We start from the raw sequence: 16,948 nt of genomic DNA, 5'->3' as shown, positions 1-16,948 counted from the left end.
ATATCAGCAACTGACTTACTTCCTTATTGAAACGTCACACGTTCAGTCAACCAATGGCTGCTGCTTGCTTCTTACGTACGGAGACAGCGTTGGTTGTACTACAGTGTGCATAACCTCGCGTCACCAGTCTACAGTGTGCATAATGACTGGACCCCAAATATTTTCATAGTAACACAAAAACAACAGATAGAAAAATAATATAATAATAATTATGCATTTGCAGCATTTTATCTTATTCATTACGTCTCGTCATAATCTGCCTATCTAGATGCTAGACTACATACAATGATATCTACCACATATCTAACCACAATACCACACGCAATAATAAATAGTAATACTGTAAGTGTGTGTGTGTGTGTGTGTGTGTGTGTGTGTGTGTGTGTGTGTGTGTGTGTGTGTGTGTGTGTGTGTGTGTGTGTGTGTGTGTGTGTGTGTGTGTGTGTGTGTGTGTGTGTCTCGCTGAATAGGCTAGACACATATGAGATAGACTCGCCTGTTGGCCCTAATGATGCATAGCATGCATTACTAAATTAACCAATTAGGCTATAATAATTTCTCGATTCATTTATCACAATCGTGTGTCGTGATAATCATTTCAATCTGGCATTTCATAGAGCTACTACCTACCTTCCCCTATGGATTCAAGCCTGTCAATTTGACAACATGATAGATGATGCACAGATGCAGTCAGACAGTCAATTTATAGTAGCTCTGTGCAATATTGGAGTGACGCTGGTTCTTTGACTGTGTGTGTTGGTCTACTCACAAATGCAGATTCAACAATTCACACGCAGAATTGATGATTATACAAATGATATTTTATGATAAATGCACCCACAAAATATTGTTTTGTAAATTACAAATTTAGATTTACAAATGCATTTTTACAAAGGTCACAAATAAATAAATTGTGTTTGCAGATTGCAAAATACATTTGTAAATCATGGAAACACATTAGAAAATCATGGAATATTTGTGCATTATGGTATTGGATTCACAAATAATTTTGAGACAAATCTCTCCCCATATGAACACTGGACACATCATAATTACACCACAGGTCCCACAAATGTGTCCAGCGCACTAGTTTGTGTAGGAGTGGTTGTTGAGGGCACCTTGTTGGACGGGCATCATCAGGGGCACACATCACCCCTCCCCAGTGGTGGAAGAAGTACTCCCATATTTTACTTAAGTAAAAGTAGCAATACCACAATATAAAAATACTCTTTTACAAATAAAAGGCCTGTGTTCAAAATGTACTTAAAGTATCAAAAGTAAAAGTACTAAAATGTTTGAAAATAGCAGATCTACAAGCTCACAATGCATCGCGATGCAAGGCGTTGTGAGCTTGTAGATCGGCTATTTTCAAATAGCCTATGTATAATAAAATATAATAAAAGTGGTTAATGTATGTTTATATAATAATTTATATCTGCAAAGTAACTAGTATAAACTAAAGATTTCAAATAATTGTAGTGGAGTAAAAGTATAATATTTGCCTCTGAGATGTAGAGGAGTAGAAGTAAAAGTATTGGAAATTGGAAATAATCCAGTAACGTAAAAATACCCCAAAATTGTACAGTACTTGAGTAAATGTACTTAGTTACTTTTCACCACTGCCCCTCCCTCCCGCATCCATCCACACATTCAGCGCGCGCGCGCGCGCGCGCGCGCGCACACACACACACACACACACACACACACACACACACACACACACACCGAAACATACTAGGAATCTCAGCTTCAACCATGGCTGCCTGGTAGATGCTCCTCCAAGCGGCTGTTGTCAGGTCGAATTAAATCAGCTTCCTTCTGACCCTGTTTGCCTCTGCTAAGGGTTTTCAATATTTGATCCAGGAGAATTCCTGTGCTCCTCATCCATCCATCCATCCCCATGGCTACATCATCAGATGGACTAGATGGCTGCTGTACTCTGCAACGAGGCAGATCTCAAAGTGACCCGAACATCACCGAGGCTGGCATCGATTTGGTGCACACCACAGGTAAGAGAAATATTTATCTTCCCGATATGTTTTGGGGATGCTATATCATGCAATGTTTCACCATTGTCGCTCGTTTGGTGATGGATGCAACGGTTACCAAAAGGCATCCTTCGCTGCTCTGAAACATGACATGGATGAACTTCAACCTGGTGTTTTCACTTTTTCCCTTTTTGGCCTGTACATCTACATAAACGTTCAGATTTCAAATATAAAGTGCGTACACCATGACCACGGATGTTTCAATTATTTACGGGCCCTAAAAAGTACCCTTATCTTCCGTATTGTTCAATAAAAAGCATTTTAATCCGATTGGTGGCCATTTTCTTCATATTTTCTCCATGTGCTTTCAACTACGCGACCCTATTGTTTGGAAGGTGTACTGCACTGTGATACGTTATAATTCTATGAGAAAATGGCCACCGTTCGGATTATAATGCTTTTTATTGAACATTACGGAATAGACCGGTACTTCTAAAGGCCGGTATATAATTGTAACATCCGTGGCCATGGGGTAAGAACTTCATATTTGAAATTTGAACGTTTATGTAGATGTACGGGCCAAAAAGGGAAAAGGTGCAAACACCAGGTTGAAATTTGTCCATGACTGTCATGACAGACGACCATCGTGTGATCCATGGCTACGGGTTACCAAAAGGCACCCTTCTTCGCTACCAAATGGGATGGACACCAATGGATAATCAGCGCATATGCTTCACACCGTTTGAAGGAAAATAGGCTAGCTTTCCTTACATGGGAGATTGGAATACTGAGACGCAAATTGAAAAGTATTGTGTTATAGCATCTGTTTCCATGAATGAATGCATGCCCCTCCAGAATTCAGCGTTAAATAAGACGCCTGTGTAGGCTATATAGCCTGCAAGCAAAACTGCACTTGCAGCCATAACAACCCAATGGGCTATATAGCCCATTGGGTTGTTATGGCTGCAAGTGCAGTTTTTCAATCAGCATTTAGGCCGTTATAATTATCATTATTAATGCATATAACACCGGATTGTGCGATTCCCCTTATTATTTGACCATGTGGCGTGGTCCATCATTCTCAGGGTGAATGTCTAGACGTACCAGTGCTATCTGCTCTGTTATCGGATCAGAACATTCACCGTGGGTACTGGGTACACTACACGCACAGGCTGCACACTGTGCACAGCCAGCCTTCATCATCCAGGACTCAGGAGTCACCGTGATTTCGGTTTTTAGGGCTTTTTACTCTTGCCCTCGCGTATCTCATCATCCTATAGCCCAGTGGTTCCCAAACAGTGGGTCGAGACCCCTTTGTGGGTCGCCGGTCCATTTTTATGGGTCGCGAGAAAATATCCCCTTTATTTTATTTGTTACCTACATTTTTTATTTTTTTATTTTTTTTAATCTAAAATGTTAATGAATTTAAAACAAATTCAGACATTTTTCTAAAATAATTTCATAAATAAATGCCAAAAATCTAAGAAATTCCATAAATTAGAAAACAGATGTTTAAGAAGTAGTGAAAATAGCCACAACGTGTCGCATTGTGAGCTTGTAGATCTGCTATTTTCACTAGTTTGGGTCACGGGGAGACATCAAATTTATCTTTTGGGTCTCGGGCTAAAAAGTTTGGGAACCACTGCTATAGGCCTAATGCCTTGCATGGTCACTGCGCATTGACAGCGTTTAGCTGTCCCCCATGTCATGCCGAAGAGAGAGCACACAGTGCCATGATCAATGTCCCTGCCTTCCACGTGATGTATAGGTGCAAAGACCTCCAATTCCATACAGCCACACACACATACCAGGGAATCGATTCAGCATAGCATGGAGGCATGGTGGAACATGCAGGTGTGCTGGACCAACACAAGCCCTTGTTTACAGTAGCCTGTAATGTCTCACTGGTCCACTTGTCATCCATATTATGCATTAAGACATAAAGAATTCATCTTACACGTTTCGGTCTAATATACATAAATAATGTTTCTCACCCAAATTACTGTCCATTATGATAGGTGGTTATTTTGTTGATAATAATAAGCACTATGTCAGCCTAGCTGCCCTGTAGTACTGTACTTTAGGGCTATTTATACTCAAACTGTGTGGGTGTTAGCACCATTCACTGCTTTACACCTACACTTGAAAAGTTCTACACACATGAAGGGCGCTAGAGTGAATGATTCAGAAACATAGATTTTTTTTATTCATTTCTCTATCGTTCTCTAATGAGCCTGTCGTGTTTTCCCCGTCTTTGAAATAACACCTGTCTGCACTCTGCACTCATCAACTGTCCATAGCACATTCCTAATGTTGGGCCCTTGCTGTTCTTAGGCCTCCTATGGCTGATTTAATTCACACGTGCACTGGATGTGATAATGTCACGCCGGGCCGCTGTCGCACCTGATTAAACAGCACAGTAACCCTGACAGGACTGACCACACGTCCCCGTCAATGGACGCTGCGGCTGAACCCATCCGGGAGGTACGACCATCGAAAAGCAACATGTCGCGACTCACACTCTTGATTGTGCCCGGTATCAGCACCTAGGACCATCAATATGCCACCTACCACACATGCAAAATACCACTATGGCTTTATAATGACAGATACGGTAAATACAGTTGTCATTGACAAGGACAGTGTCAGTGTCTGGTGACCCAAAGTACACATTGTCCACCCCCTTCTGTATGGATCATCACTGTGCTTGTGTGTGGGGTGCTAGTCTTTGCCAAAGGATTACTAAGCCTTTTTTTCCCTCCCTTCAGCACAGTGGCCTTTTGCAGCTGCAGTGGCTGACACTGTATTCATCCACTTACTCAACACTGGTGTGAGAGGAGTCAATAGGAACACAAAGACACAGCAGTGGGAACTATTGCTGTGTATCTGGCCTGCATTTTGTCTTGTTGACGTTAAAGGTTGAGAATTTGTCGTTCAAAGGATTTGTCTTGAATAGCGCTGTTTACGTTCAGTAGAACAGTGTGTGTGATTATTGGTAAATTATGTGATAAATACTAAGTCTGACAGCAGTAAATACGGTATTAAAGCTCCCCACTGTTTGATAGGTTTGTTCAGGCAAGGGCCTTCTTAGATACTCGTGCTAATAAAACGTCACTTGAGCTCAAAGTGGCCGTTAGTCAACACAAAGTGTCGAGTAAGGTAATGGTGCGGTGAGGACACCTTGAAACCTAGGGGACAGAGTCAGTGCCAAGGCGGGGCTGTTCCTGTGGCTTTATTCCAGAGAGATTCCTGTATCTTTAGTATCACCACAGCCTTTATACACAGCTCAGGAGAAACTGGTGTTTATATAGAGTTGGAAATGGTTGCATGCTGTTGAACTAAAGTGACGTATCACTGATGTGCTGAACACACAATGTTAATTCAATTATCTGTTCCAATATGTTTTAATTATGTAATTACATTAAATTAAATATTTAGGCCTGTATAAATACTTTAATATTTTGCAACTGTGATGAGCAATAGTGTTGAGCTGGCCTCAGCAACTGGTGTTTGTGTGTGATATAATGGTTATTTCATTGCAAACTCTGCCAACCAATATCCACTTTTAATTTGGGAAAAGTAGGAAAGGATCGCATTTCCACATCGTTGTCCACACTCGTTTAAATAGCCGATCTATTGTATATTAATACAATAGAGAGTGGCGCGCATGCGTGGCTGTCTGCCTCGCCAGCCTGTTTGTGTGTCTGCGTCTCCAACAAGTTAGGTCTGCGCATGCGTGGCTGTCTGCGTCTCCAAGCTGTTTGTGTGTTTGGGTCTCCAACAAGTTAGGTCTCGCTTCACTTTCGGTTTGCATGTTGCAGTTTGCTTTCGCTTTCGATTTGCGTGTCGACACAAACACCCGTGTTGCAATGAACGTCAACAACACGCTCTGCTGTCTCTGTGTCCGATGTGCGGCCCAGGCTACTAGACGGGAGGCCCGCGCAGTGGCTAGACGGAAGGGCCGCGCAGCGGCCCAAACCTCTAGTAATTTACAGCTTGTAGATTGATTGTAGAACAATCTTTTAGCTTCTTTCTTTCTTTTTTTTTAAGTATGTCCGGGGTTCAATCCCCAGCCGAGTCATACCAAAGACTATAACAATGGTACACAAGGCCTCCCTGCTTGGCAATCAGCATCAAATATTGGATTAGGGGTAAGTTCCTGTGACATGCTATAGCGTCATGTCCAGGGGGTGTACTTGTATATCTAGCTGCCTCATGCTACAGAAACAGGAGATAGTGTCCTGACCTCTGGGCCACATGGCTCAGGAACCGCTGGTTCCCAAGGCTAATTACTAACTACCATAGATAAAAACAACAATAACAAACAATGACGTGTTGCAGTTAAAAATCTGTTATTTTACTCGCTCAGCATCGTCTCTTAAGGTTTCATTGTCATCCTCCCTCCACCCATCTTGATGATAGCTTATAATCCTCTCAGATCTGACACCAGCACCGTCAGCACAGAACACATGCTCGGAGAAGAGCACACATGGATTTTACTGTACAGATATCAGTGGAGCTCCCTAATGAAAAAGGAGTTATCAAATTCTTTAAACCGTCCCATGGGCCCTTGATGATGACTCAGCCTTACCAGAATAAAGTATTCTGGGCAATGCCTTTCCCCTTCTTCTGAGTCATTGATGAATAAAGTGGTGGAAATCTGACTCAGTGTCTGTCTTGTATTACGTGCTTCCTGTCAATCTTTTCCCCCCATTTCTTTTGAACTTTCTCCCGAAGTAGTCGTTCTGCCAATTCCCACCTCTCCTTGTACCATAGTCCCTTGTCACTGCTGTGCTGTCTGCTGACCCCTTCTGGTTGGTTCATTAAGGAGGGTGTAGACGAGCTCGTGCCACCTCTGATACACATGAAGTTGCCAGCAACTTGTTTTCACCTGACTTTGAGAAGCTTCTCCAGAAGGAAGTAATGAGTGCAGTCACAGTGGTGCATACTATTCTTCCAGTTCAGCTCTTCACTGAACAGGTGCTCTGACTTACTAACCTGTAGGAGTCGCTATCATTAAAACTAAATAAACAAGGTCTGAGTCATAAAAGGCTTTAACAATATCTGGTTTAAAAAAAAGAACACCATAAAAGCTATGATGTGTTTTAAGACACATGATACTGTAGGTAGGCTAACACTGTTTTTGTTACACGGTCGTTAAGCCAAGTATAAATGAGCGATAAGCTGCTCAAGGGTTCAGCATAGGCCCAATCACCTTTGGTCGTAAATCTAGATGTAGGGGTAGCCAGCTGAACGGAATATTTCAGGCTGTCCCCTTGTTCATTTCTGTGACGAAGGCAAATTAAGATGATAAGAAGCTTATTCCAATCCAATCCAATAAAAACGTAACACACACCAGACACTTTCATTAGGTGCCGATCACAGAAAATACAATTATAAAACAAACAAAAAACATGTTGGGCGCTCCTGCTCCATATGCATTTTTCTCTTTATTTTAATGTCTTCTTCAAGATCTTGAATAAACGTCATTAAATAAAATAAAATAAATGCATATGGAGCTGACGTGCACACCACATTTGATCTCTGTTTTAAGAGAGCCTACTGTGGCTCTACATAAAAACTGAACAAATGGATGTATGTGCAGATGATCTTGTATTAGGGATGTTACAAACCAACTATATATTAATCAACTGTTAAGAATTTACTCAAATTAATCAATTAAACAATTAATTGAACATTCCACGGTTCTGATTTCCCAGCATTCATTATCGCAAACAAAGCGAACATATTATCTGAGCAGCTCAAAATGTTCTTATCCACTAATTGTTTAACCGCTACCGCTTTCCACTGTGTTGTCATGGAATATACATTATTTTATTCACGTATCATTTTGTTTATAGGGACAATAAGTCGAATTGTGTAAGGGTAATTTAAACACCAGTATTTTCAGGACAAAATGTTTCAAAATTGTCTCTCTCAGGTGCTACTTATCAGTTAATAGATGATCGATCGATAAGGTGAATCAACTATCGATTAGGGATTTAATAGAGGATTTGCATCCCTATCTTGTATTATGCATGTATGTATTGTCCCCCTCCTTGCGTAAACACGTGATCATCTTCCAAAACCTTCATACACATTGATACTGTATATCAAGCGTCAAAATGATCCCCCTTGGCATAACACTCGTCCAAGGATGTGAAGAGATGGTTGATGTGCACATTGCTAGAGTACGCGATCTGACTAGTATCTCATTACAATTTCATGAAAGAGAACCTGTGGCTTTGCGGATCTTACTTGCAAGCAGTGTTGATATCCAGTGAGGGAAATGCATTCACTGTACTCTGTCTCTTTCACACTCCAGCTGGCTGCCAAATAAGCTGCACGGTCACTGCTGTTAATAAACTCAAATATATCCCTGCCTGCTGACGTGAAGTCACACCTTCCCTGTGGCCCACTGAGTTGACAGTTGCACTGATCTAATGTGTGTCTCCATCATGTAGGATCTATCTATCTATCTATCTATCTATCTATCTATCTATCTATCTATCTATCTATCTATCTATCTATCTATCTATCTATCTATCTATCTATCTATGCATACATACATACATACATACATACATACATACATACATACATACATACATACATACATACATACATACATACATACATACATACATACATACATACATACATACATACATACATACATACATACATACATACATACATACATACATACATACGCGCACGCACGCACGCACGCACGCACGCACGCACGCACGCACGCACGCACGCACGCACGCACGCACGCACGCACGCACGCACGCACGCACGCACACACACACACACACACACACACACACACACACACACACACACACTGTGCGTGAATACCTACTACCTACCTAGAGTTTTCCCTTCTCACACTCATTCAGCCTCTAATCTAGGTCCTTCATGTATCATGTACCACCTCTCCATCTCCATCAACTTATCTGTTATGCATTAATTTTCCCAGTGGTCCATTCCCACTCTCATGGGTTCCTTCACCCTCCCTTTGTGATATCAGCGTGTCTCCCTGGCTCTGCTGTGCCTCTCACAACGGCAGCAGCTAACTCAGGAGGGGCGACCCGCACCACACTGGCACTGTATGCCATGGCAGGGTAATTGATGAGCCACGGGCAGGATGTGACTCATCACTAGCTTGGCTAAATGAAAAGAGCATGGGCGCTGAACAGAGGGAGGGAAAGAGCCAGTGCTGCTCCAAACCCCTTGCTCTTTCTACCTGTTTACTGTAAGGTGATGTGTTTTATGTGTGGAGTAACATTTATACTGTACAAACAACCTGGAGGAATAGGGATGATGAATGGGATGGATACATGGACATTTGGATGGATGAATAGTTGAAGGTTGCTTGAAACTTGGATTTGATTGAGATTTACAAGAATCACATTGTATAGGGTGCATAAGCAGGATATCAATGTATATGAGCTTCACTCTTGTCTAGTCGCCTGGCTGCAATCACTCAGCCCTTGTCTAAATGTACCACTTTCAACCTGGCATTCCTAATTTGGGCATGTCATCATTATAGGCTAAATAAATAAATACATATTCGGACATGTTCAAGTTCACAACTTATTGTTTTTTTGAACAGGGTTTAAGTGGTTAAACCTTTACCTCTCTGTTGTGATTCACACCTCTGTCAGATCATGACCCATCTGTCATGGCCAGTCTGAAGGACCAATGAGAGTCGGCAGGGCCACCTGTTAGCAGTGGCTACAGGAGGGCTTCATTTCCTCCTTTAGTCCTGAACAAATATGGCAAGGCAAGCACACTTCCCTGGAAAAGGTATCTTGGTTTTATAACAACATATCTTGCTGTCAACAATATGAATGATTCTTCGTATTTCTTTTTTTTGTATTAATCGATGTACTATCATGTGTACAGGTACATGGGCATCTTGCTTTTGACCTCACCTTTATATATGTGTTTTTATATTTAGTTTGGAATGTTTTATATGCGGTTTATTAGCTTTTGTGCATTTGTATGTATTTTGCTCATGTTACTTGTTGTTTTGTTTTGTACAGCCCTTTAGGAAATGCTTTGTGATACAGGGCTAATCGGTTAATCAGTTGTTCCTAGGCCCATGCTTAACCTTTTTTTGCATAAGTATTCTGCCTTTACTATAATCTGTTCTGCACACAGCACACTGTCATTTAATGTTTAATCACATGTAATGTTTCGAGGCAGATACACCTCTTCATGAGTTTGGTGGTAAATATTGCTACAATAATAATCAAGGTTGCTGATAAGGATAGCAACCATCAAGGCATGGTCGTGGAACTAGAGGAGTTCTTCTTTAATGGGTGAAGCTGAGTCTTGGAATCCTAGTTGGGAGGAGCAACCGTTATTTGTTAGGTTTAAGAAACGTGGAAGTCTAACCCATGACTGCCTTGACAAGGCAGAGTAATGGCTTTACTACGATGGGGTGGCTTGAAATCTGGCTTGAAATCAGCACATGGGGGTTCAATTCCTCTCTTTATCGTTAGGTTGTTCAAATTTGAACAAAGGCTGCATGGCTCTGATGCCTGAAGAAGGTCTTTGACCGAAATGTAGCGTGTGAGTAAGTGAAGACAGTGCAGGTGTTTTTTATTCTTTGATTTGTATGCGTACAGTATATACCCCAACAACACACCTATCGCAGCGATTCTATTAAGGTGTGCAAAAGACTTTGAATTAACTGTAATCTGTTCGGCCTTGCCCCAGACAGACAGACAGACAGACAGACAGACAGACAGACAGACAGACAGACAGACAGACAGACAGACAGACAGACAGACAGACAGACAGACAGACAGACAGACAGACAGACAGACAGACAGACAGACAAAGTAATTTACCTCATTGTCAGAGGTAAAAAGCTATCATTTTGTACATTAAGTGCCTTTCTTCAAAGTGGGCAATAAAAAGTCTTCATATACAGTACACTCACTGACTCACCATGTCTGTTCCTCCCACTACTTTCTCTGATTTGATCCTAACAGACACAAATGGAATCCTGGAAATGCTATATGAATATGAATATATGAAGATAATCTGCTTCTGGATGGTTCACCGAACCTAGTTCACTGTGGGAACCCAGTTCACACTGTTGTTCAGCTGGCCATGAAAAAAAATGAACACAACGGTGTCAGCAACATCTAGAGGCCTACATCATCTCTGGTCCCTGGTGCATGTTAGAGCAGATTAGGCATTTGACAGCCTGTAAGCCGCTGTGTGTGTGCGTGCGTGCATGCGTGCGTTCGTGCGTGCGGGCGTGCGTGTGTTTGCGCTGGTGCGTGTGTCTGTGTGCACAAGTGTGCCCTGCCCTGCCCTGTACCTGACGGTGTGCATATGCACTCATGCACCTTTGGTTTGTATGTGTATATGGACATGCTACAGAACCAGTAGCCTACATGTACGTCTGCACATGTTCACCCACTAGCAAAGCACCTGTTGGACTGTAGTGGAATGAGGAGAAGAAGCAGTCAGGCAGTTGAGCAGACAGCCCTTGGAGACCAGAGAACTAGGACCCGAGCAATTTTGAACACCTGTCAGATGCTTCAGCATTAAGGCACCAGGTAATGGAGCTATTTAGCCTTTAGTTCAGGTTAAATGGAGCTCAGGAACTCACATGCTGCATGCTCCTTGGGGCATTGAAACTGGAAAAATAGAGAAGACCTGTAGGAAAAAGAGAGGAGAAAGAAGATAGCATAGGTACTAGGAGAAAGAAGATGAAAGGAGAGGCGATTGAAGTTGAGAGTAGAAGGAGGAAAGGCACAGTAAGCAGAGCAGATAGAGGAGAGGAGGTGGCATGTTTTGTTTGCCAAGAAGTTGTCCTAATTCCTAACTGGCCGTGGTAAGATGATGGATTGTCTTGGTGGCAGACCATTAACCCATTAAGACCTGAGGCCGATTCTACAAATGCCTTCTAAATGTTCATCTGCTGTTTTTGAATAGCCAACGCTAAAATCTAAAATGACACAGATGCTTTCTCGGTTTTAATGGGTGAACAGTGAAGTGTGGCCTGTGCTTTGGACAGCCTATGAATGAGCAGCAAAATTCACCTACATTTCCTGTTGATTCTGTTACAGGAGTTCAAAATGATGCAATTTAACACATCCACCGCCAGAGGTTAATCTCATAATGTACTCACCAGTGCCAAGGTGTTTTTGTTGTTTTTTTGTTTTTTTCATGTCGCCATAGATCTTGTTAAAATCCTTAAGATTGAGCCGTGAACGGTCTGTTTACATCCGCGAGATCTCCCTGTATCTCCCAGTGAAGACCGCATGTCAAACGGACTTCCATGACTGTAGTTAGAGCGGATTACGTTAAACAGTGAAATGCGAGGAGAAAAAACTACAGGAAGAGAATTGAGTTTCAGTTTCGTCTGTAGAATGGGAGCGGGCGTGATCGTCGAAACCGGATCCCAAATAATTCTATTTCCTGTCATCAAACCGGAAACGGAAGTGGATCAAAAAAATTCCGAAAGTGCACCCGGACCGCGCATGCGCGAAAAGACCGCAGCCCGTAGGACTACGGGCTCGGCGCTTAACCGTTGGATTTAACGGCCCGTAGAACTACGGGCCCGGCGGTAAAGGTGTTAACAAAGAAGGCTGTATTTCCATCAATGTTCTCTTCAGTCATTTCACTGATTTCGTCCCTTTTCTATTAGCAATTCGAATTTAGGCTGCTGGAAGGTAAATAAGCATGCACACACAAAGCTGAACGTGCACACACACGCACACACACACACACACACACACGCGCGCACACACGCACGCACACACGCACGCATGCAAGCATGCACGCACGCACGCACGCACGCACGCACGCACGCACGCACGCACGCACGCACGCACGCACGCACTTACACACCACACCTGCTCTATACAAGTCCATTGTCCCTCCCTCTCAGCTGACCTGTGAGATTCTGTCAGTGATAGATGCAGCAGGCAGAGGGTAGCCTTCTGGGCCCCACCCCCTCTAAATGCTTACGCCTGGTTTGGAATGAACATAAGGGAATAGAGAAAAGAACACTTTAGAGCAGGGTCAGAGGGTGACAGAGTTGGGGAAGGGGAGGCAGGGAAAACAGCAATGTGCCGGAGGTAGCCTGTGTGCACACACCACTCCAGAGTTGGTTGCCAACATTGAATCACTGCAGTGAGAGTGAGAGAGTGGTGAGTGGAGGCCCTCCTTGGAGTGACTGCCTGGCTGATGGGCACTTACACTTTATTGAACGTCTCCACGAGGCCCTCTCCAGAGATGGGTAAATTAAATACATAGATCGTATGACAGGACAAGAAGGAATACAGTATAGTGAAAAGGAAATGAATCAGGCCTATTCATTGTCTCGCTGGACGGCGGTGTGGGAGTCGGAGCACCTGTTTGTACTTCTCTTTTTATAGTGAGGGGAAGAGAAACTGAGAGGGAGAGTAGAGAGCAGAGAATCTAGGAGTGTCTGTGAAGGTGTAGAGAGTGAGCGGAACGGATTTCAGCACCGTGGACAGCGCCCTTGCTCACAATGCAGTGGGCCTGCTGAACTCAAAGGCAGCAGTGTGTCGGGTACAGATAAGTCTTGCCTGGACTACAAATGCCTTGGCTCAGCTGGGGTTTTGACCAGTCAGCGATGATGTTAGGCCTTTGTTCTTTTCCTTTTTTGACCCTGAGAGATAGCACAGTATTTTGTCAGGAAAGCAGCACCTTCAGATACAGCTGCCCAAACTGCACGTTCATGAAATCCACAAGCTCCATTAAAAATGTTATTGCAGTTTGACCCCTTTGTGCCCCGATTGGACAGCGCAGGCTCCAGGCGCCATAGCCTGTGGTACGTGGTTTATGATGATGTGCAGCAAACATCTTCTTCTTCAGCAGCGCTTATCCTACTATTCTTCTCCTACTACTACTTTGCTTAGACCTGTAACTCTACCATTAGACAGTATCGTTTTCATTACCTCAAAGTCCCAGCGGCACAAAGCTGCTGCCTGCATGGAAGTCTGTGGACAGAAGGACTCCAGTCAGAGGTGGTGCTTGTGTGTTGACGCACAGCTCATTGCAGACAGTGTTTCTGGGGACTAAGCTTCAACTACAGTCACTCCCAGCCCACATGTTTTTCACATTATTTTATTTAACTTTTTCTTCCTTTACATTTAGTAAGCAATGTTTAATATGGTGGTTCTTATAATTGCCTAGATCTACTATTATTAACTATTATTAACGTAGACGCATTTAAAGCCATATTTAAATTAAGACAAACTTAACTCTCTCAGTGCCAAGAGTATTTTCATAAAGTACTCCCCCAGTGCCAGAAATTTGCTTTTTTTTTAATTTTTTAATTTTTCATTCAAATAAATGATCTGATTGGGTTTTTAAACCCATAATACAGTTCTACCAGTAGAGAGCAACAAATCGACACATTGATGATCTCGCTGGCTCACTCGCCCCCTCCCAAACAGGCTCACGTCACATCCGGTCATAACCGGATGTTGACATTTTTGACAATCGTTGATCGGGCTAAATTACGATGTGATACACGACTACGATGACTGATCGTCACCCAGACCAAAGAGAGTAGACGTGGACCTCTCCGTTTGTTTTTTATACCGTGTGAAAAACCGTGACTTTCCCTATTCTGGCCGAAAATGACTGCGGGAAAAAAATGAGAACCGGAAACGGAATCTGCGTCATGAAACCGGAACCCAATGAGTCTGAAGGAGTCAGGAAGCGAAAGTGATCATGAAAAATAAACAGAATAGCGCGACCACAGTCAAAAGTAAAAACTCGGGATTTCTCGCGCTGGCACTGAGGGTACTCGGGAAAAACTCTGGATATCTCGGGGCGTGGCACTGAGAGAGTTAAGCTCAAAATGAATGCTAAACATTTCTTTATGACTGGTTGTGGCACACTGTAAAATACTTTTAATTTATCCATTTGTAACTCAAAGAGTGCACAAATGGATCCAATTGGTTACTTTTGTAAACTCTGAGAGTTCAATTAATACTCTGGGTTTTACTGTAGTGTGTACCTTGTTTGAGATAGCCTGTGATATGATTTGTGCTCATTGTCTCTTATGTCCTACATGACATGGTTATTCACACGGCTATTATGTCAACCATGATCACGCATTTCACATTTTGTAAAATTGTCCGCATACTGTAGAGGCAAGGGACAATGATGTCACAGGCACACAGACATATGGCTCAATTTCCTACCCTCACATGGTAAGGATTTTTACAGTGTGGCCGTTTGGCATTGTTGCACATCAATGTTAAGTCCAGCACAGGTGCTATGTACTGTTGCTTCATATTTGTATACTGATCATTTTTTGAATATAATAGAATCAAACATGTTAAAAGAGTAAGCATTTTGTACCGATATCCTTTGAGTTACAAAAGCCATGCAGATCCTAGATGTTAGGGCCTTTAATTCCCCACCGCAGCCAAATACATATTAATCAGGGGGTCCTTGACCACTCGTGTAGTGTGCCAACAGAACAGTGATTAGTACTTTTTTCCCCCTGTGCACCTCCCTCTGTCGTTCCTGCCTAGAGACCAGCATGCTCTCCCCTCCCAGTAGAGTGGAGAGGGACCCAATGAAAGGGAATTGCCTGCAATCCAGTGTAGACATTCACTAACATGTACAGTACACACACACACACACGCGCGCACACACGCACACACACACACACACACACACACACACACACACACACACACACACACACACACACACACACACACACACACACACACACACACACACACACACACACACACACACACACACACACACACACACACGCATGCACACGTGCGCACATACATGCACATACAAACACACATCATAGGTGCACACATGGTGGGTGCACTGTCTCATACTCTCCTTCTCTTTCTCTGTCTAACACTCTCTCGGTCATGCACACAGTAAGTATGTTTCGTATAAGGCTGTCAGCCATTGACCTAAATCAGTGGAAATAACAGGAATAAATTACACCCCACACCCTACACCCACCTGATCCTATAGTAGTTAATGGAGTCAGCAACTAACTGAAAACTAGGGTTGAGATCCGGAACCGGAGGAACCGGATCCAACTTTGAGGAATCGGTTTTCATCACATTTGGAACCGTTTCTGGAACCACTTTATCACACTGTCAGGGCTGTGGACTTCACATATGCTATACAATTACAATACCGGTGGTTCTCAAACTTTTTAAATTTCAATGACCTCCATAATTCTGAGAGGGTACAAATGGACAAATGGTTCCATTTGTAAATGGTTCAAATGGTTCCACAACGCATGACTGTTTAAGCTACAATCCATACGTTTTGCAAGTGTAACAACTAGGATTTGAACCCTGTTCTCCTGCATCGGAAACCAAATAAATACAGCACATCCAAGAGGTGAGCCCTTGACCAGAGGAGATGTTGGGGTTAGGATCTTCAAGCAGGGCTACTTGTTAATGTCAACCAGTATGTGTCCTACTCAGGCGGCAAGCATCTGGTTTTTAAAATGTAATCTTGAAAACTTTGAAAATAGTGCTTAAGAGGTTAAAGCTAGTAGGATTGAATCGCTTTTATTGCAGCATTTGTCAGTAAGAAGCCGAAGCTGCCAATTGTAAGACTAATGTGATGGATTGCAAAAAAAAGAAAAACACATGCGACAGACAGGGCAAAGCAAGACTTCCATTACTTGATTAGAGAGCTTTTCTAGCCTGACTTTATGCGGCAGGAACTTAGCACTTTGTCTGAAACAATGATTCTCAACCTGTGGGCCGGGGCCCACTAGTGGGCCGTGAAGATATAAGCAAGTGGATCCCAAAATAATTGCCAAAACACAAAGATTTTTATTGATAATGTGATTGTGATCTGATGTCTCCAGCAGGTTCACAGAAAGGCCAGGTATTGTATTGTGGGCCAGCAATTGTTTGAAATTCAGTCATCATGCAGGTTAGTGG

General features: G+C 42.8%; 1 protein-coding gene across 1 annotated transcript in view; it reads left to right on the top strand.

The window, feature by feature from the left end:
- Positions 1-1,900: 1,900 nt before the first annotated feature.
- phactr3a (phosphatase and actin regulator 3a) overlaps positions 1,901-16,948 on the top strand; it is a gene marked incomplete at its 5' end in the record, with an annotated part of 47,045 nt that continues 31,997 nt past the window's right edge. The window contains one exon of the mRNA XM_080444306.1: positions 1,901-2,009. Coding sequence (XP_080300432.1) covers positions 1,901-2,009 — 109 coding nt within the window. The remainder of the gene's footprint in view (positions 2,010-16,948) is intronic.

The sequence above is a fragment of the Gymnoscopelus braueri genome (genome assembly GCF_963280865.1).
Source record: "Gymnoscopelus braueri genome assembly, chromosome: 12".
NCBI lineage: Eukaryota > Metazoa > Chordata > Actinopteri > Myctophiformes > Myctophidae > Gymnoscopelus > Gymnoscopelus braueri.
Note: the sequence above shows the minus strand (reverse complement) of the source record. Positions and strands in the feature narration are given on the sequence as shown.